Below are 26,578 nucleotides of genomic sequence, written 5' to 3' on the forward strand. Positions count from 1 at the left end.
CTAGATCAACAAAATTATTATGTAAAAACTTAGTAATATGGTTAGGATTTCTTAGATTTATAAACTTTATGTATAACTTGGTAATATGGTTAGGATGGTTACTTGCATTTTACTTGGTAATCTAAAACAGTATGGTTTTTGTCATGGTGGTAATGGTTACTTGCATTTAAATAGAAAGCCTTTTCTCAAGAAAAAAAAAAGAAGTAAAGATCAAGTCGGCGAATGCACATTACCAAATTAAGAAAACCAATCAGTTTTATGTTTTGCTATCTCAAGACACATTTCCATCAAAATCATCATATCTGTCATTGTTGTTTGGCTCTTCTTGTTTCTTCCCAGTTTTGATTTGCAAAGCATAGTGTATACTATATTATTTCTTTCTATTTTTAACTGATTGATGGTGTTAATTAATGTATAGATTGAACAAGTTGGATTGGTTAAATGCATGTTCAGTACGCGTTTGTAGAGAGAAGAACGTGTCTTTGTGACAAATTGTCACATAAACGTAGCTAATTATTACATAGTTAACTGGTGAATATTTCTACTCCATATTCTCTTTTCTTTCTGCTTTTAGCCTTGTTAGGGCCCTGGTTATAGGCTTTTAGCCAATACTTTATTTAGGCAAACGACACACCCTAGACTAGTGTCAACGACCAGCTTAAACCACGGCTAAACCCGTCCAATTATCATCTTCGCCTAAACTTAAAGCTGTAAATCAATCAATACCGACGAAGTGTAATAAGAATCGTTTAAAAAATAATTAATAATACCGAATAGTTATTGTCATGTCGACAAAAGAAAACACTTGATAATAACCCTTAAACAGGTTTTCTAATTTGTTTCTACAGTAAATCAATTTTTATGGTAGCCAATCTAAACTCAAGAAAGAAAATAGAAACAGAGGAACAAAAAAACCAAACATCAAAAGGACACAAGCAACCATGGTACTTGAAAATATCTCAGATCTATGAAATCTGACCGCAGTCGGCGATCACCACGGGCCTGGAAAGCTTGCCCCTAACAGGATAAGGTTCCTTTGAAATGATCCTGACCACATCCAATCCTTCAACAACCTGACCGAACACAACGTGTACATCGTCCAGATACGGGCTCTTCTTCAAGCAGATCATAAACTGAGATTCGTTGGTGTCGGGACCACGGTTGGCCATGGTGAGGATACCCGGACCAGTGTGCTTCTTGATGAAGTTCTCATCCTCGAAAAACCTATTGCCGTAGATTGATTCGCCTCCGCTTCCTTTCCCTCCATAAATGAAATCTCCTCCGGCAATTATATAATCGGGGCTCATATGGTGGATGATTGATCCTTTGTAATGGAGTGGCTTACCAAGCTTCCCCATGCCTTTCTCGCCAGTACAGAGGGCGCGGAAATTCTCTGCCGTCCGTGGGGTCGTGTCGGCAAAGAGCTCCATCACGATCCGACCAATATGTTTGCGCGCACACCGTCATATCAAAGAAAACCTTAGGGTTAACCATTCCTAGAGATTGATAAGGGAGTTTAGGGTTTTCAGGTTCATGTTTTTCATGTTCAGGGAGTTTAACATCACCAGCTTGAGGTGGTGGTACGAGTAGACCAACAGGGTTAATGTTGATTGTGAATCCACCACTAGCCTGAGGATAAACGCGGGATCCATTAACGTATAATCTGCCGTCAATCTGTGGTACGAGTCCGCCAACAGGATTAATGTGAATTGTCAACTCACCATGAACTGGAACGTTAAGCCTAACGTCTGTTCCATAGTTGCAAAAATTAACTTCCATTTTCGGAGATGGATCAGAGAAATATTAGGGTTTATGGGAGGCCTTCGTCCTTTGCACCAAGTGATAAGTGTAAAAAGAAGAAAACAAATCACGCAAAAATAATATATATATATTTTTTTTTTTGTAAAAACACGCAAAAAGAATATTATCTTCTTGATTCTAGGAGGATTGACGTTATTAGTTTCACTTTGAATATATAAGAGATTTTTTTAAAAAAAATATATGAGATAATATAAGATCTGGAACTAATAATTACGAATGGTATTTTATTGTTATCTTTAGAATACGTTTGTATATTCAAAATTGTAAAACCTCCGAAGATTATGGGAGATCATGATATTTCTATAGGATATGTATTTGTTGAGGTTGACAAAAAGATATAGGATATATTTTTCGACGAAGTTGTTATGATTCGCATAGTATTTTGTTCACTATTGATTTAATTATTTATATAAAATATTTATACAAATTTTGAAATAATCATCATAAGTTTAATACAATTAAAATAGAAAACAATATTTGAACTCAACCTTACTATAATATGAAAATGTGAATCTAAAATTTAACCTTGCACCATAATATTCTGTCTAATATGTAATAACTCAATTATTCAGCTAAATATTTAAATACTTCAAAAATAAAATAATTAAAAATATACGTCAATTTTTTTCTGAGATTGTAATCTAACAATATCTTATATATCTTTTTCTTAAAATAGAAATATGCATGTAGATCAAAATATTATAACTTTAAATATCTAAATAATTAAATAATTTCGTAAGTACTAATTAATAATTATTATATATTAATAGATTGAACAAGCTGGATTGCGTTGGATAACACGCGTTTGTAGAAAGAAGAATGTCCGTCTTTTGTGACAAATTTTCAGATCAACTTAATTGGTGAATATTTCCACTCCAAATATACTCTACAGATATTTTTCTGCATTTAGCCGTGTTAGTGGCTCTGGTTAGCCAATACTTTATTTTAGGCAAACGACACACCCTAGACTAATGTCAACTACCAGCTTAACCTTTGTCAAAAAAAACTACCAGTTTAACCACCGCTAAACCCGCCGAATTATCGCCTTGGCCTAAACTAAAGCTGAAAATCAATCACTACACCGAAGTATCTCGAAACAATGTGGCTCAAGCAATTGCGGACAGTGTCATCCAGGGCTCTCGCTCCCAGTCATACATCTCGATTGGAGGACCGGCCTGGCTTCGCCATGTCCTTGACCAGGAACTGAGTCTGAGATAATTTACCTAACCTCATGGTAATTGGTAAATGGTTTGGACTTTCAGCTCTTGGTCGTTTCTTCTCTTCCTTGGTATTAACTCTTTTTGCCTTCATCGCTTGGTACCTACTGGTATCTATTTTTTCTTTCTTTGTACTCCCTTGAATTTTCTCTTAAAACTTTGTACTATCTGGCCCATAATGGTGTTCTTTGAATGAAACTCAGCATTTAAAAAACGTATAAAAACACTAGATAAAAACGGTTAAGCAGATTTTCTGACATGTTTCTGCAATAGAAACTATAGCTAAAACTGATGATGGTTATCATTTTTCAATGGTAGCCAATATCTAAGTTCAAGAAAAAGAAAAACAGAGAAACAAAAAGAAAAAAGCACCCGACCAAACATCAAAAGGACACAAGCCAACCATTGTACTTGAAAATATCTCAGATCTATGAAATCTGACCGCAGTCGGCGATCACCACGGGCCTGGAAAGCTTGTCCCTAACAGATATCTTTGAAATAATCCTGACCACATCCAATCCTTCAACAACTTGGCCGAACACGACGTGTTCATCGTCGAGTTCCGGGCACTCCGTCAAGCAGATCATAAATTGAGATTGGTTGGTGTCAGGACCACCGTTGTTCATGGAGAGGATACCTGGACCGGTGTGCTTTTTGATGAAGTTCTCATCCTCGAAAAACCCACTGTCGTAGATTGATTCGCCTCCGCATCCTTTAATTTCGTGAGTGAAATCTCCTCCGCCAATCATATAATCGGCGCACATATGGTGGATGACTGATCCTTTGTAATGGAGGGGCTTACCCTTCTTCCCCATGCCTTTCTCGCCTGTACAGAGTGCGCGGAAATTCTCAGCCGTCCGAGGGGTCGTGTCGGCAAAGAGCTCCATCACGATCCGACCAATAGATTTACCGCAAGCCGTCATATCAAAGAAAACCTTAGGGTTAGCTTTCAGAGATGGATAAGGGAGTTTATGGTTTTCAGATTCATGTTCCTCCTTAACATCACCAGCTTGAGGTGGTGGTAGGAGTAGGCCAACAGGGTTAACATTGATTGTGAACCCGCCACCAGCCTGAGGATAAACACGGGCTCCATTAACGTATAATCTGCCGTCAATCTGTGGTACGAGTCGGGCAACAGGGTTAATGTGAATTGTCAACTCACCATGAACTGGAACATTAACCCTAACGTCTGTTCCATTTGTTCGAAAATTAACTTCCATTTTCAAGTGAAAAGTATCAAAAAGACGAAATACAAATCAAGCAAAAGAATATTCTCTTGAATTTACGAGGATTTACCGAAGAATTATCTTTCACTTTATTTGTTGCACTTATTAAAAAAAATCTCTAAGTATAAGAGTAAAAGATATTTTTTCTTAACAAACAATTCTAACTATCTTAAAAAGTTTTCCATCTCACAGCATCATCTGAGCCACCTTATAAAATCTATTCGTGACTGTACATCTTGCTCATTCTTGAATGTTCTGTATAATTTGTATTCTCCAACAATTGAAAACCAAACCTCCTAATTTAAAAACATTAGCGAGTCCGTCAAACCATTAATGAAATTTCAAATATATAGTGTCACTATTCAAAACTTCAAGTTAAAGTTTCATTTTTGTTTTATATTTTAGTATTTACAAGTACATATTATATTAATAATTCTTAAATATTTTGTCATTTATCGTTTTAACCCTTAAATTCTTGCTTATATATTTTGAAAGAAAATTTATAAATTTAAATTTTACACATAATTTAAAAAAAACATTAAAATAAGATTTGAAATATTGTAAAACTGGAATTAAACAACAACAATATTACAAGAAAATTTATAAAAACATTCATTTTGTTCAGCATCTTTCCTTAAAGAGCAGATAATGAAGCTTTAATCTCACTCTCGATTTTGTTCTCCATATTTTTTAAGGGTAGTGAATGAAGCATGAACAAAGCCTTCAAAAACACTCTTCATACCTTCACTCAGAGTTCCTTGTGTTTTTGCTGCCCTTTTACACCGTAGCTTTGTATTCCGTATTTTTGCACTGTAATCAACTATCTTACCTCTATCTCGCTTTGAACCAATGACTGAACTCTCACTTGGACATGGACATTCGGATACGAATTGGATATTTCGGATATTGGATAATTTTGATATAAGAAAATTGATATCAATAGGTTAATTTTAAATCTTGTATCGGCTTCGGTTTGGAATTGTCGAATCCGATTATTGTTGAGTGTATCCGAATGAACTGAAAAATTTCGGTTATGGTTCGGACTGACTTGTTACAATCCAAATATATGGAAAATAACCAATTTTGTCCAAAATATCCGGTTCATATCTCGGATATCAAAAAATGACCAAGAATATCCAAAATTGACTAAAATTATTTAATGTATCTGAATTATCCAAAATTATATTTTTTAAATCAGTATAATTTTAAATATTTTTATTATTACAAGTATTAGTCCCCAATCTATTATGGTGATGACTGTTTTAGTAGTTTTTAGTTTTAGTTTTTGGTTTTAGATTTTAATTTTTAGATTTTGGATCTTAGTTTTTGATTTTCAGGTTTTTGTTTTTTGGTTTTTGGTTTTAGATTTAGATTTTAGCTTTTGGTTTTTCTGTATTTTTTAGTTTTTCAAAAAATAATTAATACATTACTTTAAAATACCATCATAATAGCAATAAAATAATTATAATTTACCATTAAATTATCAAAATATTGTAATGATTATTTCCAAATAAAATAAAGTAACATGTTCTTAATTATTAAGTTTTATAAAAATAACATATGTTATAGTAAAGTATAAATCATAAGTACATATAAATTACACAAAATCAAAATATTTAAAAATTGGAAACTACTTAGAAAATTTCTTATATAATTTTTTTTTAATTTTTAAAACTATATAAAAGAAGAAGACGTGAGTAAAGAGTTTAACAAACATATGCATCTCAAAGTTTCAAAAAAAACATATATATTTAACTAGTGTAGATATATTATATTTATATATCTACAAAAAAATTGTCGTTGCACATTTCTAAATATCAACAAAACATGGATTTTGGATTTTCATTGGAAACTTGGTCAAACCTCTAAAAGGTAAAATCTAGTTTCCCTATTTTATAGAAAACTCTTTTGTTTTAATATTGATTGGCAATAAATAGATTTTAGTTTTCCTAAATTGTAGAAAATCACTTTTTAAAAATATTGATTAGACAAAAAAGTAGTTTTTGAAAAACAAAAAAAGTAGTTTTTGAAAAACAAAAACCAAAACCCAATTTAAAAACCGAAAACAATCAACATAAGTAAAACATTATATATTAAAACAGAAGTCATGACTTCATTCATGTGTGTTTTTTTAATTTGGACCAACACTTAGAAGTTTTATTAAATGTGTTTATTATGACTAATAATATATAGAATCTTTAAAATACGTTAATCATAATATCTTTTGATATCTTTTCATTTTAAATATAAATATATTTATCTAAATATTTTAACAAATCTGTTTTAAAAGATTATTACAAGATCTTCATTTTTGAAACAATATTTAAATATTTTCTATAATTTCGAAATTAGTGAATATATTATGGAAAAATTTGGATAAATGCACTTCAATAAGATTATAATTTGAAAAATACAAAGCTTTTGGAAAAATACACTTATTTATATATAAATTTATCAAATTGCTCAATCTTAATATTTTTCAATTCCTATTATATCGTTGGAGAATATGCATAATATGTTTTTAATATACTACACAATATCTTTCTCATATCTTTTTAATATAGTTTAAAAAGTTATTATTTTGAAAAAAAAAAAAATAAGGCAAGACGCGTCTGTCCTCTTGTCTCCTTCTCGTATCATCTCGTATCAATCAAAGTCGGTTCTTCCTAACTAATGCAATATAATTTTAGTTTTGTAAAGTTTCTATTCATTCAAAAAAAAAAATTTCAGTTTCTAATTCTGCTTCTCTTTTATTCTGAGAATAGTTCTGTTTTTTGTTAAAGAAAATTATGTTTCATTTGGCTGGAAATTTAGGAAAGTCAGTGCCGTGCGAGGGTCTAAAGAGGCTTGGGGCAGATTAAAAACTGGGGCCCTTTAATATAGTTATTAGCTAGTATAGTTTTGAAAGTATAATGAAAATACTGTAAAACCATAATCTGTAAAAACTATACGAACAAAGGAGAAGAAAAATTATCACTGTATAATACAAAGGAGAAGAAGATTTATCATTGTGTAGCCATTGAAACAAAACGAGTCAAACGAGGGACATCACGGTAACTGAAACATCAGAAATCTTTTGAAAGAAGATAATCCAATGGAAAATAGATCTCAACTCTAATTAAGATTTAATTTATGTTTTCTGTTTTTTTGGAAACAAATATGTCATATTCCTTTTTGATTTGGAAACATCTTTTTCGGTTTCTGATATTTAGAATCTAATTTTCTTTCTATATAAGTTTTTGTCAGGAAAAACACACATGCTAATGCTTCAACTCAGAAACTACTTTGACACATTGCATTTCAGTAATTTTGGGGCCCTAAAGTTTTTAGTATATTTGGGGGCATGGGGCCAATGCCTTTCCAGATGCACAATAAGCACGGCTCTGAGGAGAGTGGAAGATGAATAAAGAATTATGGAAGTTCACGGTAATACAAGAGCAAGAAATTTAGATGCAAATTACTTCGATATGAGTTAATGGTTTTCATGTCACGTTAAAAATAAGAATAACAAGTCAAAGCTATGAATGATAATTAGTGTTCTTCTTCTACATATTCAAAGTAAAAAAAATAAACACATGCTTGAATTACTTGGTATCTAGATGATGACTTGAAGAATGAAAATTTGGGATAGAATGCAATGTGACTTGTATTTATATAAATTTAACAAAATAAATTAAAATCTATATAAACTCAACACAAATCATAATTTATTTATTTTATACATCTTTGTTATTGTAAAATATTTATCTTTAAACAAATATTTATCTGAAACATAAATAAATATAATATTCTTATTAATTACTAATTTATATATATATTAGTTATTGAAATATTAAATTGGGGTAAAAAAGTAAATTCACATTAAAAATGTAGTTTTCAAAAAAAAGTTAGAAGCAATGATTATTTTTCAAATTTAAAATCTTAAATATGGTATTCATTCATTATTTTATTAAGGGAAAATTTCGGGAAATACCTTCATATAAGAATATATTTTGAAAACTATACCATTATATAATATTTTGGAAAACTACACTTACTCATATTTCAAATTACCAAACTATCCAACTGAAATCTTTATATTTATTTTAGCTTCTAAAATATTTTGTAAATAAAAATAAATTTAGAATCATATACGTTTGAAAATCATATTTTCAACTTGTTCCTTCCCAATCAAAACATCATTCAGTTATTTCAAGCAAATTCTCCATATTCTTGTTCTTAAGATTTAAAGAAAAACATAAACCAATTCTATTCAATAACACAAAGGTGTTTACTAATAATTACATAATCACTTGTTCTGATTGACAGAATTTTTTTGTTCCGATGTACGATTGGATACACATGAAACAAACCCAGATAAAATATAAGAAGTAAATGGTGGATCAGTGGTTTCACAAAAAAAAAGTAGTGGATCAGTGTTTTTTTTTTGTCAACCTCTTTATTATATTAACGCCAACTTATAAAATAGCTAGTTTTGATTAGTACATCTAGCCTTTTTGGCTAATTCATCTACGATCATCAGGTTACATCTAGGTACATAAGAAAAGGTAAAGCCATTTGGTTTTAAAGCATTCGCAGTGTCCTGTATCATGGAGATGTTCTCCGTATTACGGACCTTAACGATGGTTGCTGCGGTGGATCGGTGTGTATATTCTACATTTACTACAATTTATTTTTACAGTATTTTTCCTTGACTAACACACATCAATCTAGAGAAGAAATGATATTTTATGAACTTTTTGAATCTACAGCGAGGAAGAACTCTTTGCTGAGACTTGTAGATAATCTTTTTAACGTATTTTTCACTGTTTTTAAAATGTGTATGATTCAACTCATTCATTATTTTATTAAAGATACCAAGAATCAACAACATGAACATATTTTCATGTCAAAAACGTTTATTTTCTACAAACACACAGATAATAATAATATTTTTTAAAGTTTAATTTAGTTATATTCTTTCTTAATTACTTAACTATTAAAAATTAATTACTAAATAAAACCAGGACAAAAGTGTCTTATTACATGTAATAAAGTGTAATTTTCAAAAAAGAAAAGAAAAGGTATTTTTTCAAATTTCAAATCACAAATACGGTAATTTTAAAATTATCCCATTTATTTATAAAAATTATATATGTGTGTATATCAATTCTAATGGAGGTGAATATAAAAGACATAAGTACATAAATATAGATATGAATATTATTTTTACATTAATAATATGTGTTATAGTTTTAAGAAAAAAGATCATAAGATTATTTTCTTTAGAATATGTAGTTGTAAAACACACTATCCCCTAGACTATATTTGAAAAGTGATTTTGCCACATGTCCTCTCTACAATTATTTTCACAAAAATAATATGACATGACTACTAAAATTGATGACATATCTTATAGATTAATATGACATGAATAATTATATTTAGTGTTAATTATATTTTTGGTAAACTTTTTAAAATATGGTAATAACTCATATATTACATTTATTGTTGATTTATATTTTAGATTTTTAAGAATATGGTAATAACTTATAAATCATCATTAAAATAAATATATTCAATTATGAAATTTAAAATTTCGAAATATCATTTACATTATAAAATTTTCAAAAATGTATACATTTTCTTAGAAAATTATAAAAATTAAATCGTAAAATCAAATTAAATCGTAAAATCATTAGTTTCTCATATATATCTACAATTTTTATAAATATTTTTTAATTTAAATATTGACAATTATGCAATTTTAACATATTTATTTAATATATTTAATTAAAATAAATAGATAGAAAAATATACCTAAGATTATAATTTTAAATATATACATGCAAATTCTTAAATATAATTTAAAATAAACAAAATTGTTTTTATCTTAATTTTAATGTTTAGTTAAATCAAATTTATATTAAAATATTAATAAAAATTATAATATTAATTTAAAAAGTTAAATATAATTTACATTTAAGAAATACACCTAGTTAAGAAATATACTTAGCTGCAGGAAAACACCTAGTTAAGAAATATACCCCTTGTATTCGTTTATCTAGTCCTGAAATTCTAAGATATAGAATAAGCAATCCCTAGTTTTATCGGATTTCTTCTGGGGAATGAATTATTTTGCTGTATTTTTATTTATTATCGGGTTATTGGCGTAGATGAGGGTAGCGTAGCTTTTGCGGACCCATTGATAGATAAATAAGTATGGTTCTACGTCGATTAAATCTTAGAGAACAAAAAACGTATTGTTTAAGACAAAAAGTTCTTAATAAATTAGAGTACTAGATGTGATTGCTTACCCCAAGAATGAAATAATCTTTCATGTGATTCCTTGGCTTTCTACATTCACGAAAATCTATTTCTTCGTTGTCTTACTTGATTTGTAAATATATTAATGGCAATAAAATGGAATGAGCGTAAGTTTTATTTAAATTCAGGAAACTACGTAGACTATATATAGAGCTATAAACTTTAAAACAAAGATTAGAATTACCCATGCGTTAGTGGTCGAATAATACATAACATCATGTAATAACCCTAAAAAATCATCAGTTCGAGTCTGTTATCCTCATACTATCTTACCTTGTGACTAGACGATAGAAGTTTCTAACCACTCTTGTAAACAATCATATCTGACTGGCGCTAGTAGTCAAACATCTGAGAATTAGTCGGTTGGGTCTTAGACCATCGGATATTCCACATAGATATACTGCATATAAGATTTATTTAGTAATTTGGTCTATGCATAGATAGAATTTTTGCTGATCAGTTTTGGTAAACTTAATGGAATTCCACATATACCAAATGTAAATGAGTGCACCCTTTTAAATTATACTACATCCATCATGTATTGACAAAATGTACTCGAACTTCTCATTTTGTAGGACAATGTCTACTGATATTCAAAAAGTTTCTTTGTTGTTGTAAAAGGCATGCTCAACAAGTTACTGTTATGATCAAACAATTAAAAAAAACAAGTTATCTTCTCTGTCAAAATAGAAGTACAAAAAAATCTTTTGTACAAAAGTTATGTTGGACCATTTTATCAACTATTTAATATAACATATTTGATTAATTCATTAATCAATCAAATATATATTATTTAAAAATTATCTTAATAATTAATCAGGATAACGATAATAAATAAATTTAACAATAAATTAAAATTTACTTTTAGTTAGAACGAAATCTTCGTTGAGAAAAAATTTAACAAGATCTTATCAAAGAGTTTAAATATTTTTCTATAAACAATGTATTGATTAATTTCGTGATTAATAATATAATATTATTGTAAACTAAATGCAGTTTGAAAATAAAATTATATGCTATATTTTAAATCTTATAATTATAGTCTATATTATATTAAATTAGAAATGCTATATGAAATAAATATAACAAAATTATACTCCCTCCGTTTCATAATAGATGATGTTTTAGAAGGATAATTTTGTTTCAAATTAGATGAAGTTTTGAGATTTTAAGGTTACTTTAACTTTATTGGAAACTGTTCAACCAATTAGGTTTTACAGTCTTTTTTACTATTGGGTTAATTGATTTTAAAATTATATCTTTAAAATATTTTTATTAAAAAGGTATAATTTCTTAATCTTTGTGCATTAGGTAAAACATCAAGTATTATGAAACGAAGGGAGTATTAAATTGGTAAAGCAATTTATTATTTTAAAAATGCTTTCATTTAAATAAATAAATAAAGATCACTCAACAGTTAAGATGTGTTAACTTTGTAAATCATGTAATATTTTTATACAAAACAACATATTGGTAACATATATTTTTGTATCTTACAACAATATATTATCTAAAAATAATATATTATTATTTTATGTATTTTGAAACTCCCAACAATATATCATCTAGAAATAATTATCTATATAATATAAATTATATAACTAACCTTCAATTAATATTTTATTTTAAAATATGCTATTAGAAAACTATAAATTTAATACTAATTACTCCCTCCGTTCCAAAATAGATGATACTTTGAAGAGTTTTAGATGTTTCAAAATAGATGATATTTTGATACTTCTATATCAATTTTAGTTTTATTGAAAACTATGTGACCAATGATGTTCATAATCTTTTTGATGATTCGTGGAATTAATTTTTATTTATAAAATAATGTATTAACTTAGTAACAAAGAGATTCAGAAGTCATATAATCTTCCAAATTCAAAAATAGTTGTATAGTTTCCAAATTTCTATTGACTAAATATACCATTTTGAAAATAAATATTTTAAAAAATCATAATGATAATATTCCAAATTTTTAAAAAGATAAAATAATAGGTCCTAAAGTATCATTTTTGAAATGCAACACTAAAAACAAACAATTTTGTAAAACTAGAATAGTATAATATTTTGAAATCTTAACTTAATAAAAAAAAAATCAAAAAACTTAAAACCATAATATCAAAAGCATATTAAATCGACTAAAGTTTACTAAAATAATATTATAAATGCTGCTATGCATAAAATTTACTAAAATATTAAGGATGAACAATTTAAACACAATAATGTATTTACTTATAAAATCATGCAGTATACTAAAATAATAGATGTTAAAGTATATTTTTTACGATACAAAAATATAAAGTATTTTAAATAAATATCATTTCTATATATATTGTACGTGAATCTCTATTTGATTATTTTAGATTATTAATTTACTATAAACTCAAAAACATTAAGATTATAGAGTTATATATTATATAAAATGAAAAAAAATGCACGAATGTGTAGATCAATCTGTAGTTGTTATTATTCGTGACTACGAAAAAACTATAAATGAACCAAGACCATCTCCTTGAAACATTTGCACCGTATAACATTCCAAATATTTAATACTCCCTCTGTTTCATTATAAGTGTCGTTTTAGACTTGTGCACACGGATTAAGAAAGCATTTAATTTTGCATATTTTCAATATAAAAACATCATTACCGATACAATTCAACCAATAGAAAAATAGAATGGAGAATAAAGTTAATAAATTTTGCATTGAAATTCTAAAACGACACTTATTTTGCAACGAAAAAAATTCTCTAAAACGACACTTAATATGAAACGGAGGGAGTAACTATTACAACCACCGTTTGTTAAAAAAAAAAAACTATTACAACCACCTAACAACAAACCCTAAACGCCACGGCTATAACTCTCTGTATACATACTTCATTAATTGTACATAGTCATTAACCTATAAGGTCCTTTATGGGGATCATTCAATGTACTACTATTATGCACATATATTTATTTTACTGACTTACGACAACTAATTAAGCATCCCATAAAATATTATGCGGCATCATGTTTTTACCGCGACAAATTAAACCCATTGTATACACCTGCATCTCGTATATATGCCTTTGTTTCTTTTCCTTTTCGACTTTGCTCAAAAAAAGCTTATATATGTATGTCTTTCGATCTCTGTACAAAAGTACCCCATACTTATATGTTATCTTACGTTAGCCCTACTTAGTTTAATAGTAAGCATACATGTATTTTTCTCTAAAACAAACCCTCAAAAAGAATAAAATTTAATCGACACTAGTAGCATAGTATGAACAATTTAAAAGAATAAATGGAAAAAGGAGACTCATCTCGAGGCGACACGAGCACTTTTCCGGCTATTCCTCCCACCACACACCACACTTCACCATGGAAATTCTACAAAGCCTTTCTCTGGATTCCCGTGACTGTGTGACCTCTCTTTGAGATTTTTACCTCCAAGAAATTGCCACGGGGTGTCGTGATTTTAACGTCCATGCCTCACTTTTTTATATTTTTGGGGTAAAGTTTTATAATAATAAACCCCATAATTTTACATACATTAATGTTAAAAGCCAGGCTTCAAACAATCAGCTGGCGCCATGTTGACGTTTATATGCATATACACATTTATCTGTAAACGCAAAATGATTTTGTGATTGTGATTAACAAGATAAAACGATAGCATCATATGAAGTATGGGAGATGGATAAATTCGAGCGGCTCTTTTTCCCATTTGATCATATAAGTAAACACTTGCCTTTAGGATTTCGCATAATGGTGCCTACATATATACTAGACTTAGCACAATATTTCATGCATAAAATTCAACAAGGACATAAGGTATAGTCGCAATTAATATGCTTAGAAACACGAAGTGTTGGAAGTATTAATGAGTTTAATTTTACGGAGTATTATACTAGGTTAAGATCCGGAAATAAGCATTTTATATACAAACTATATTTATATATTATTACTTATTTATTTTTTCTACGTATTATGAAATAATAAAATAACAAATATATATTGAAAATTTGAGAAAACGATAGTATCACGCATATAATTAAATTGGTTTGCGCATATAAGTTAAATGATCACTCATATTTATTAAAGATCATTTTATGGTAAATAAATCAAAATAATCAATTTTAGTTATTCTATATTATTATATATAGCTAAATTTAAATGATATCTATACAATATATTTTAATAAGGCTGTTTGTTTTTTAGTCATATGGTTTTATGATTATCAGCATCTTCTTATAACAAAAATTTATACCATTGATAAACTTTTAAATTTGGATTGTCTAATAGTTTTAGTAATTTATAATCATTTTTAAATTGAATGCAAATTTTAAAATTAAAATATTAGTTAAGTTCTCAGTATTTGTTCAATACAATATCAATATATAAGTATGTATTTTATATGATATGTAGTTTAATTTAAATGATATAAATATATATATATATATATATATATATATATATATATTAACTAAGACTTATTAAGTAAGACTTCTTACTCATGGTTTATAATTATAACCATTTATATCTTATATAAAAAGAAATTTAAATCATTGATCACAAAAAATTATTTTAGAATTTTAACAGTTTAGTAATCTATACTCGTTTAAAAAAAATCAAAATACAACATATAGAAAAAAAATCTAAATTTTATCATATGATTAATGTAGTTGTATAATTTATGTTAATAATAAAGATTTAAACAAAAATGATAGAGGGTGTACAAATTGTTAGAAAATCTTTATTATTAAAAATCATTAATTTTCATATGTATATTTTAATTTTATTAGGTAATTCTGTAGTTTTTATTTAATAAGAGAATAAAAAATAAATTTAAGATTAATAAAAGGTTTTATGATTAGTTTAATGAAAACTATAGTCTATATTTAGATGGACCAAATTATTTTTCTAAAGACTCTCAAAATTCATCTCATAATGATACGTGTTATGCAAACGCAGCGGTTGCCGGTATGAGAATTTACGGAAGCGGGTGATTGTGGTTTCAAGCGTTATTAAGCGTTTTGTACGACTAGCACAACATTTAAAATTTTTTTGCATTTGTGGGATATTTGTGACTAGTTGATTATAAGATTTTGCAACGGTTTAATAATAAATTACAAAATGGAACATATTATAACATTATAAAAGTATAAAACATACTATTGTAACAAAATATATAATTATCAATATAGTATGATTAATAAAATATTATGTTTACTTATTTAATTTTTTATATTAGTTGAAAGTTAATCATTTTAATAAAACTTGCTTTGAAGATTTATATTAAAACAAAATTTTAAAAAAATATTTTATTTTGTTTTATATATGTGTATATCTTTATATATGTATGTATATTATTTTTAAAAATTCTAATGAATAGTTAGTTTAAAGTTTTTTATAAAACAAATTATGATATTGTTTGTGAATTTAAATTAATATATAAAATATGTATATATTTTTATTTATAATATTTCCATTTTAAAACTTACTTAACATTAAAATATGCATCTTCATATCCTCATTTTTGAAACATATAAACAATTTCCTTTTCAATTTATCTCTTATTTCATCCAAAAATCCTAATTTTTTTATTTAAAAACTATAAGCTTATGAGAGTTACTCAAGTTCATGATTCATGGTCAAGAACTAGTATGTAACTTCCATTAAGAAGTTATGTGGGCTTATAAAAGTTAAACATGATTTTCACCGGATCTAAAAATAATATATTTGAATTCTTTTCAGATCTGTTTCGTGAAGAAGACTTGAACGAGAATACTTCTAGAGAAGTCTTCTGGTCAATGTATAGGTTAATTTTACAATTGACTTTTTGTATGCTTTTTAGAAAATACTCCTCTAGAAATCTTCTAAATTCTCTTTGTTAACAAAAAAGGATATTCTCGGATAAACAAATTAGTTTTACAATTGACCAAAGTTTGTCAAATTTTGACTTTTTATAGAAGATTTCACGAGAAGTCTTGTTGCAGAAAAATTCTCGGGAAGTCTTCTTTACTGTTAGATGATGTCTTCTCACTATCGTGAGAAGTCTGCATAGGTTAGTTTTGCAATTGACAGTTAATAGTAAAACTTTAATATTAATGAAAAGACTTCTTGAAAAGTCTTCTCGAATTTTATTCCAAGTTTTTGGTCAAACCTTCGGTTACGAGAGAAAATTTCTCTATACAACTCATCACTTCTTCTTACTTCTGGCCATATTTCCGACGTGACATTGAGTGTATTGTGGAGAGATGTCGTATATGTCAACATTCTAAAGGAAGATCGTCCAATGCAGGGTTATACATGGCTCTCCCAATCCTTTCTCAGCCATGGACTAATGTTAGTATAGACTTTTTTCTTGGACTACCACACACTCAACATGGTAATGATTCTATTTTTGTGGTTGTGGACATATTCTAGAAGATGGTTCACTTTATACTATAAGGAAACTACTGATGTTGTTCAAGTAGCCATTCTTTATTTTTGAGAAGTCTATCAATTACATGGGCTTCCCTATTCGATAGTGTCCGATCTTGATACACGGTTCTTAAGCCATTTTGCCGTTCTTTGTGGAATCTGCTCGGCACATCGCTGGATATGAGTTCTGCATATCATCCGCAATCGGATGGTCAGACAGAGGTCACCAATAGGTCGCTCGGGAATCTGTTACGTAGTCTCGTCAGAGATGAAATCAAGTCGTGGGATTTCAAACTGTGTCAAGCCGAGTTTTCTCATAATCACGCAATCGCAGCTTGGGCTTCTCACCTTTTCGTGTGGTTTATGGATTGTCCCTCGTTGCCCTCTTATATTTGACTAATGCTCCTGTTAAGACTAGACATCACAGTGAGGCAATCAATTTCATCAACGGCCTGCAATACCTTCATAAACAAGCACAACAACATTTGGAGTCCTCTTCCGCTAAGTACAACCAAGCAGCTGATACTAAGCGTCGTGAGGTCATCTTTCAGCCAGGAGATCTCGTTTAGGTATACCTTACCAAGGAATGTTTTCCTCTCCCAAATATAATAAGTTGAAATCCAAGAAGATAGGACCTATTGAGGTCGTCAAGAATTAAGCCTAATGCTTATCGGGTTAAACAACATTTGCATCTCTAAATTTCCGATGTCTTTAATGTCAAGCACCGTTCTCGTTTTCATGGTGATAATCTCCAGTCAGATTCGTGGTCGAATTCTTCCTAGCCTGAGGGAGTTGGTGCAGCATAGCATCGCTTTATGCTTTATTTCCTTTTTGGCTTTAGTTTTATAATTCGTGGTCAAATCCTTCCTAGCCAGAGGGACTTGATGCAGCATAGCATCCCCTTATGCTCTATTTCCTTTTTGGCTTTGGTTTTATTCACATTCCTTTTTCTCGTTTAGACTTATGAGTTATAAATAACTCCTAAAATACGGGATAATAGGACATTAGTGTAGCTTGGATTTCTTATATATAATGCTTTTATTCGATTATATGAGACACATTTGAATTAATATATTTTACGATTTTCGTTAAAGAGCTTAACAGCACCTAGAGGAGTTCTCTAAAACACTCTTTTGATTCTCGACGTGAATCAAAGGTCCGTGATCAATAAGTCTCTGCAAATTCTTGTTGATCTTTTATCCAAAGCTTATGTGTCTCATTCATTTATTAATACACATGATTTTGATTTTTTTCCTTTTCAATTTTTTTTAATAAAATTATTAACTACTTTAAAATTTAATACATGAAGAGACTTCACATGACAGACTTCGAGAAGATTTCTAAAAATCTTAGATTTAGGCGAAAACTTAATTTTTTCTAAAATTTAGACAGAAACCTAAATTCTATTAAAACTTAGGAAGAATATGTGCAAGTCTTTGAGACTTTATAATCAAATACTAATCAAAAACACAAATTAATGTATATACTTGGTTTTTCTTCTCTTACATTTCTTGTGCTTACTCTGATTAGAATAATTAATTTCAGTAAAGAAAGGATATAGATTACCAACAGGAGGCAGTAAATACGGTAAGAAGTCGGCCACAGAAGTATTTAGACCGAGGATTGCCGGTGACTTTAATTAGTCTGCTAACTGCACATTCTCGTCACAGTTCCCTACACAGTCTTCTTTTTTTTTTTTTACAGTCTTATTTTCTTCCCCTTAGATTCTTTTCTTCCCCTAGTTTTTTTTTTTTTGGTAAAACTTTTCTTCCCCTAGTTCTTCCTATTTTCTGTAAGTTTTCTTTTTTTTTAGAAACTCTTTTTTCTTATTAATATTTTTCAGAAATAGCAGCAAAACATTTTTACTACCGTTAATACCTTTCTGTTTTCTATATTTCTAATTCTTTCAGAGACGAGACACCAAAAAAAGCTTTGAACCACTAGTAAATAGTAACACTGCAATTTCTGTAGGGTTTGCCGTTTATTTGATTATGCGAAATTAAGTACTTTATTTTAAATCATTTTCTTTTGTATCTATTTGTTGGTATTTCATCGATTTCTGTCTTTCATGTGTACTTTTGTCTGTTGTCTTTATCTTTTTGAATTTAAATAAGTACATGAATAACATTAAGTACCTGAAAATGCCAACTTTTCAGCAATATTCTAGTCATACATTGAATTGAATACAATCGATTCATTTTCTGTTGTTTTGTTATTTTCCATGGAATAACTATACTGGTATATATGAAAAATATAGACATTCGGTCCATTCGGATGCTTCGTTTTTGGTAATGGAATAAAACTATTCTGGTTTTCTAGCTCTTATTTTATTTTGTCAGATGTTAAAAGTTGTAAAGAAATTTGAGTTTTTATTATTATCAATTAATCTATGAGGTAAGAATCGCAAAATGGTTTACCATTTTTGTTGTTCTCTTGAATCCTGGACAGAGGAAAAAAGGGAAACGAGTTTGACGAGAAAGTGTCATATAAAAGTTAACAGATGTTTCTGAATTTGGCATTCTTATTTTTTTAACGAATTTTCTTTATATATTTTACTTAGAAAACTGTTGTAGAATGTTAGAAAACTGCTTTATGAATGTACGGTCTATGCAAGATCATTATTATTTCGCTATCTGATTATTCTTCTGGTTTTAGTTTAGACTCTTAAGTGTGGCAGACTGAAACTCTGAGTGATTCAGTCTGGACGAAAGCCATAAAAGGAAGCTTTCTTTTTAATTTTCATTTTCATTTTCTCAGTCGTAGTCTTCTCGTGAAAATATATTTACAGATAGATTCTTAATTCTGTTTAAATAAATGATAAAAGTAAGAGAAGGATATGGCAAATCTAAAAAGTGGAATAAGAACTTTCCATGTAGCAGACCTACACCTGCTGGATTTTGGTATAGTATATTTATTATTTAAACGTGTATTTAAATTTATAAATTGAAATGTTGTTTAATTAAGTAGCATGTGATATTTGCTATTAATAAAGTTTTTCATTCCAACATGTACATTCTTACTTTTAAGCTAAAACCCCTTCTTAGATATGTAACATTTGAATCGATTTAAGCCCTTTGTCAAAAAAAAACATTTGAATCAATTTTTGAATTAACTGAAAAAGCCATTAGATTAAATAAAGTATCATAGTAGGTGTATAAACACTGTTTCATACTCAAGTAAATTGAAGCCGCACGACGGATTTCAAATCTTTTTTTTTTACTGAGACGGATTTCAAATCTATTATACTTCATTTGACAACATAATAAAAAGCAGATATTACATGTAAGAAAAAATCATATACTCCCTATATTTCATAATAAGTCTATTCTAAACTTTTTTTGTTATACAAAAATATTACTTTAAAATTTTAATGCAAATTATATTTATTTTCAGTTGAAAATTAATTATAAACTGCATTAATTTTATAAATAATTTTATTTATCTCAAATATTATTAGGCAAAAAGTTGTGATTAATAACAATTTAAATATATTTCTGTCATTTTCTTAATCTCTGTAAAAAATAAAAGACGATACTTATTAAAAAGCGGAGGGAGTATATGCTATACAATAGTTTGGGCACAGCACAGTGAACACTAAATTGTATTTGTGTCATAACAAAATTTCACATGTGAAATCAAGTTTGATTGTTGTAAAAAAAACGAAAAAAATCAAGTTTGGTGCACATGCACATATACAATTAGAATACCTAGATACTGATAGATATTAGAATACCTAGATACTGATAGATATTATAATATGACATTAATGTTAATGGATGACACAAAGGCATGCGATTAGAAAAAAGGGCTGGCTCCTAGCACAATACAATCTCCTAGTGTGCAAAGGACATAAGCAATAATAACTTTTAAACTTAAACATAATGTTTATGTTTAATTTGAATTTAATTAATTAACAAGGACTCTTTCCTTTTGACGGGTGCGAAGACCGATTAAGCGGTCAACAGATTTTTACTCGGTGAAAACAAAAACAAATCCCCCCCCCCCCCCCTCCCCCCTTCTTCACAGTTTCACGATATTTTAATATATACTTCATGCTGCTTACTTATTAACAATTAGACGAAGATATTTTATCTTCTGCATCTCTTCTGCAAGTTTCTTATTTGAACGAAATTTCACGTTAACTGTCTCTCTTTCCATATGTTATTTAAATATTAATAAGCTTGCTTTTATATTATTCCATGAACGTACACATGCAGAAGAGAAAATTCGGGGATCTATATTTATCGCCTCTTTACAGTAACCCATTTGCTGTATTTTATAAATTATCTCTGATTTATATGTGAATGTATGCATGTATGTTTAGTTATATACGTAGATGTGCATATAACACCGGTCCTGAAATTTTGGGGACCTCAAACCATTTCTATGTAAAAAAAAAATTTTGGGGCCTAAAATATTTTTTGGGGACTTAAAACCTATGTAATTTTTTTCAAAAATTTTGGGGGCCTGTAGCAAATGTTTCACTAGGCATTGCTCAGGACCGGTCCTGATAACATGCATAAGTGGGATCGATACGCAAGTATATGTCTAAGTAAACCAGAGTGGTCAAATGGTAATTAAGACTAAGAGGTAATTTGCAGAGTGTGGGAATGCTGGGCTTTGAGGAGTCATGAATCGCATTAAACGAGGACGTGAGTTCCCATAATCCTAGTGGGGTTTAGAGAGAGAGAGAGAGATGGAGAATTGGAGATAGAGACTTAAATCTGCTTTTAGAAAACTTATAGTATTAATTACTTTATTTTACAATGAAATTTAGTTTTCCTTTGCCTCTTAGGGTTGGAATTTTCCGGTTGGAATCTTGGGTTTTGTCTTACTACATGAAACTGAGATATATCTCATTATACTTTTTTTGTTTTTGAGAAATATATCTCATTATACTTTTGATGTATTTTAAGAGAGAGATAGAGATGTTATAATAGTAAGCCAGGCATAGATGCATATATACATTTTTTGTTCAGAACCAATTTGCATAATACAAAATGTATATGTTGATATTTAATATATATACATGTATGAGATTATATGTATGCAGATATAGAGTATTTATACAAAACCGTTATGTGCCAGACCTCGTTACGATGTTTTCATTGCAAATACTATCCATTACTACATACTCTCACTATATTCGTTTCAATAAAATTATCCTTGAAAGTTTTAACTGTTTCAACTTCCAAGGCTCAAAAGAACAGATTTAACTGTTTCAAAATATATGAGGTTTTCTAATTATAATGTTTTTTTTTGCACTAGTACTGACACTTATTCTTACAAGGAGAATTTTCAAAAATACCACTTTTAAAGTATCATTATTCATCTTTACCACCACTAAAGACACATTTTCAAAAATACCTTATTTATTAAAATAGTAAATATTCTTATATCTTTGTTTTATATGTTTTTAAAAATTATAATCCCAAATTATAAATCCTAAACCTCCAATTCTAAACCCTAAACCCAAAATCTTCAACTTTAAACCCTAAACCCTAAACTATATACCCTAAATTCAATATTCTAAACCCTAAACCCTAAAGTCTAAACTATAAATCCTAAATCCTCAACTCTAAATCCTAAATCCTCAACTCTAAACCCTAAACTATATACCTTAAATCCTAAAACATCAAATCTAAACCCTTAATCTTAAACCTTCAAATCTAAACTCTTCATTAAAAATAGTGGTAAAAGTGGTTAGTGTAAAAATGAAAAGTGGTACTATGAAAATGATATTTTTAGCAATTTCTCTTCTTACAATTGCCAAAATTTATGACCTAAACACGCACTAGTATTACGAATTCTAGTAAAAAGTGTGGAAATAACATATACTCCACACTTTTATTTTTAGATGACGCTGTTTTAACATATTTTTAGATGACGCTGTTTTAGATGACGCTGTTTTAACATAGTGAGTGTAAGTTTCGTCACCGCATCACAATTCAGATACAAATACGAGTGTGTGTATTGTAAAATGCTGTCCTAATACTTTTTTTTTGACATCTATGCTGTTCTAATACTTAACAGGTCGTAATGCCCGATTCATTTAAGAACTATAAAACAAACAATCACATGAAAGGCATACAGTATTATTACTTTTTCTCAAAGGCATACAGTATTATTATATATCAACTCTTACAATAATATTCTAATGAGTTAAAATCCATATAATTAAACGGGTCTCTCTAAACCTTCTATGGCCTTCCTCTGTATTCATCTCTCACAAATATCTTCTTTTTTGTTAAAACCCTAAAAGTATCAGAGTTTCCAGATTTTAAAGAGAGAGAGAGACTTTTACCAATATATAAAGCAGAAGAAGATCTCGACCTACATATACACATATTCTCCAATCTTTGGAAAGTAGTCTTGATCATCAATTTCTCTTTCTCCAATCCTTGATTGTTGAGTCTTCTTTTTTTCTTTGATTGGCGTAGAGCTTGGTATATTGATTATACCGAAGTAGGTAGCTTCAATAAAGTGATTGATTAACCTAAAAACAAAACAAACAGATTTGACTCAGAAACAGAAAATGAATTCAAACAACTGGCTTGGTTTTCCACTTTCACCAAACCACTCTTCTTTGCCTCCTCATGAATACAACCTTGGCTTAGTCAGCGACCATATGGACAACCCTTTCCAAACACAAGGTAACATCTATCTATCTATATATATATATATTCTTTTTTTGTATATATATGTTCTGCAAAACAAACTATATGTTCGTAGAGTGGAATATGATTAATCCACACGGTGGGGGAGAAGGAGGAGAGGTTCCCAAGGTGGCTGATTTTCTCGGTGTGAGCAAACCAGACGAAAACCAAACCGACCACCTCGTAGCGTACAACGACTCAGACTACTACTTCCATACCAACAGCTTGATGCCTAGCGTCCAATCAAACGACGTCGTCGTAGCTTGTGACTCTAACATTCCTAACAATAGCTATGAGCTTCAAGAGAGTGCTCACAATCTACAGTCATTGACTTTGTCCATGGGGACCACCGGTGGTAATAACGCTGCAGCCAAAGCTTCGCCATCGGAGGCCACCGGCGATAACACTAGCAGTGGAGCATTAGCCGTTGTTGAGACGGCCACGCCGAGACGTGCTTTGGACACTTTCGGACAACGAACCTCAATCTATCGTGGTGTCACAAGGTTATATATGTGACTCATTACTCAATTGATTCTTTAATGATTTTTATCTTAAATTTGATTTTTGATGATGAAATGTATACGTATGGTTTTGTTTCTCAATTATATCATCAGGCATCGATGGACCGGTCGATATGAAGCTCACCTGTGGGATAATAGTTGTAGAAGAGAAGGCCAGTCTAGGAAAGGAAGACAAGGTAAGTAATTTACTTTCACTTAATTAGGTTCTGTATTTTAGTTTTGATTTATATACTAACTATTTGAATATATTTTCGTCATTCTTTGTTCTACGTAATATGTTGGGGATTCAACACACAATCTAGTTTACTTGGGTAAGTGCACCGAACTGGATTCTTCTATGTCATCTTCGTGGATTGATCATAATATATACTTTAGGTTAAGGAACTAAATTAAATCTACTTCTTGATATAGGTGGGTATGACAAAGAAGATAAAGCAGCAAGATCATATGATCTAGCCGCACTTAAGTACTGGGGTCCCTCGACTACTACTAATTTCCCGGTAGCTAGCTCATATCTGCTTGCAATGATTTCGAAATTATTAGTTATGTATGTTTTTAATCTTTGATTCATTATATCAGATTACTAACTACGAGAAAGAAGTAGAGGAAATGAAGCACATGACGAGACAAGAGTTCGTGGCGGCTATTAGAAGGTGTTTTATTGTTTCTTCGTTTAGACCTTGGTCATATCTATACATATATAAAAATTCTCTATTCAAAAGACACCTTTATATATGCGTGTCAAATCACAGGAAAAGTAGTGGATTCTCACGAGGCGCTTCGATGTATCGAGGAGTAACAAGGTTTATATATTCGTCCTTTTTGAAGTCAATTGATAACAATATTAACAATATTACTTTGTCATATATACATATATAGGCATCACCAACATGGAAGATGGCAAGCAAGGATCGGCCGAGTGGCTGGAAACAAAGATCTCTACTTGGGAACTTTTAGTAAGTACTTTATTATTAGATCTTTACTGCGTTTGGTATGCAACCATACAAGAGTATTTCAAACGATCTAGAAACTACAAAATAAAAGTGAACTTCAAGAAACCTCCGTATATAGAAAAAGCTTTAGAATCGTCATGTTTAATAGAAGGTTTCTTCAAACCATAATTTTAGGTAGCTAACGATATGGTTTGTTATGTTCAGGCACTGAGGAAGAAGCCGCAGAAGCTTATGATATAGCTGCGATAAAGTTTAGAGGACTCAACGCAGTGACCAACTTTGAGATCAATCGGTACGACGTGAAAGCCATCCTAGAGAGCAGTACTCTTCCCATAGGAGGAGGTGCAGCTAAGCGGCTCAAAGAAGCTCAGGCTCTTGAGTCTTCAAGGAAACGCGAGGCGGAGATGATAGCCCTTGGTTCAAGTTTCCAGTATGGTGGTGGCTCGAGCTCAGGAGGCTCTGGCTCCAGCTCATCAAGGCTTCAGCTTCAACCTTACCCTCTAAGCATTCAACAACCATTAGAGCCTTTTCTATCTCTACAGAACAATGACATCTCTCACTACAATACCAATTCTCATGATACCTCCTCCTTTAATCACCATAGCTATATCCAGACGCAGCTTCATCTTCACCAACAAACCAACAATTACTTGCAGCAACAATCGAGTCAGAACTCACAGCAGCTCTATAACGCTTATCTTCAAAGCAATCCGGCTTTGCTTCATGGTCTTGTCTCTACCTCAATCGTTGACAACAACAATGGAGGCTCTAATGGTAGCTACAATACTGCAGCGTTTCTTGGGAGCCACGGCATTGGTATTGGGTCGAGCTCCACCGTTGGATCTACCGAGGAGTTCCCAACTGTTAAAACAGACTACGATATGCCTCCGAGTGATAGCACAGGAGAGTACGGTGGCTGGACTGGTGAGCCTGTTCAGGGGTCGAATCCTGGTGGTGTTTTCACTATGTGGAATGAGTGAAAATGGATCTGTTTCTTGCCGTACAAGGAAATAGGTCTGTATTAGTAACTATTTTATTTTTGTTCTGTTTTTTTTTCTAGTCTTGGAAGTTATATTAGAAGGGACTTTTGGTAGAAGAATTTAGGTAACGCAACTGGTTCATTTAAAATTTACGGCGAAGGTGTTGATTCTCAAACGGTGGTTAAATGGTTCTTGAGGGTTAGGGTTTTATGGGTACTCAGTTAAGTTTAAGGGTACCCAATTTTTGTTTAAGGCTAACCCTTTTGACTAATTTCCAAACTTGTAGTTCGTTTATTTATAAGATCTATATTTCCTCCCGTTCTTATTATATTAAAGGACAATAATTGCGTTCACCCCTATGGTGAACCTTTAAATTCACCACTTTACTAATAACCTATCAAAGTGTCAACTAGATTAATAATTAAAAAATATTAAATAATTTTTTAAAAACCAAAATAATTAGAAAATAAATAGTGTCAATT

General features: G+C 29.9%; 2 protein-coding genes and 1 pseudogene across 2 annotated transcripts; 1 reads left to right on the top strand and 2 right to left on the bottom strand.

Moving 5' to 3' along the window:
* Positions 1-731: 731 nt before the first annotated feature.
* On the bottom strand, positions 732-1,919 carry LOC108829099 (peptidyl-prolyl cis-trans isomerase CYP19-1-like; annotated as a pseudogene).
* A 1,331-nt stretch (positions 1,920-3,250) lies between these two features.
* Positions 3,251-4,356, bottom strand: LOC108829100 (peptidyl-prolyl cis-trans isomerase CYP19-1-like). The gene has a single exon (XM_018602755.2). It carries the CDS (start codon positions 4,256-4,258, stop codon positions 3,467-3,469), a length of 792 nt encoding a protein of 263 aa, XP_018458257.2. The 5' UTR covers positions 4,259-4,356; the 3' UTR covers positions 3,251-3,466.
* An 18,952-nt stretch (positions 4,357-23,308) lies between these two features.
* On the top strand, positions 23,309-26,414 carry LOC108829093 (AP2-like ethylene-responsive transcription factor PLT1). The gene is made up of 9 exons (XM_018602750.2): positions 23,309-23,639; positions 23,719-24,145; positions 24,257-24,339; positions 24,466-24,474; positions 24,575-24,663; positions 24,743-24,816; positions 24,916-24,966; positions 25,043-25,119; positions 25,321-26,414. The coding sequence occupies exons 1-9, from the start codon at positions 23,522-23,524 to the stop codon at positions 26,094-26,096; spliced, it is 1,704 nt and encodes a 567-aa protein (XP_018458252.1). The 5' UTR covers positions 23,309-23,521; the 3' UTR covers positions 26,097-26,414.
* The last annotated feature ends 164 nt before the right edge of the window (positions 26,415-26,578 follow it).

Source organism: Raphanus sativus, chromosome 6, assembly GCF_000801105.2.
Source record: "Raphanus sativus cultivar WK10039 chromosome 6, ASM80110v3, whole genome shotgun sequence".
Lineage (NCBI taxonomy): Eukaryota > Viridiplantae > Streptophyta > Magnoliopsida > Brassicales > Brassicaceae > Raphanus > Raphanus sativus.

Excerpts from the sequence above, each read along its gene's own strand:
- LOC108829100 (XM_018602755.2), bottom strand. The coding sequence starts at position 4,258 with ATGGAAGTTAATTTTCGAACAAATGGAACAGACGTTAGGGTTAATGTT.
- LOC108829093 (XM_018602750.2), top strand. The coding sequence starts at position 23,522 with ATGAATTCAAACAACTGGCTTGGTTTTCCACTTTCACCAAACCACTCT. Across the intron at positions 24,817-24,915 it reads TTCGTGGCGGCTATTAGAAG|GAAAAGTAGTGGATTCTCAC; the intron begins GTGTTTTATTGT and ends GTCAAATCACAG. Across the intron at positions 24,967-25,042 it reads ATGTATCGAGGAGTAACAAG|GCATCACCAACATGGAAGAT; the intron begins GTTTATATATTC and ends ATACATATATAG.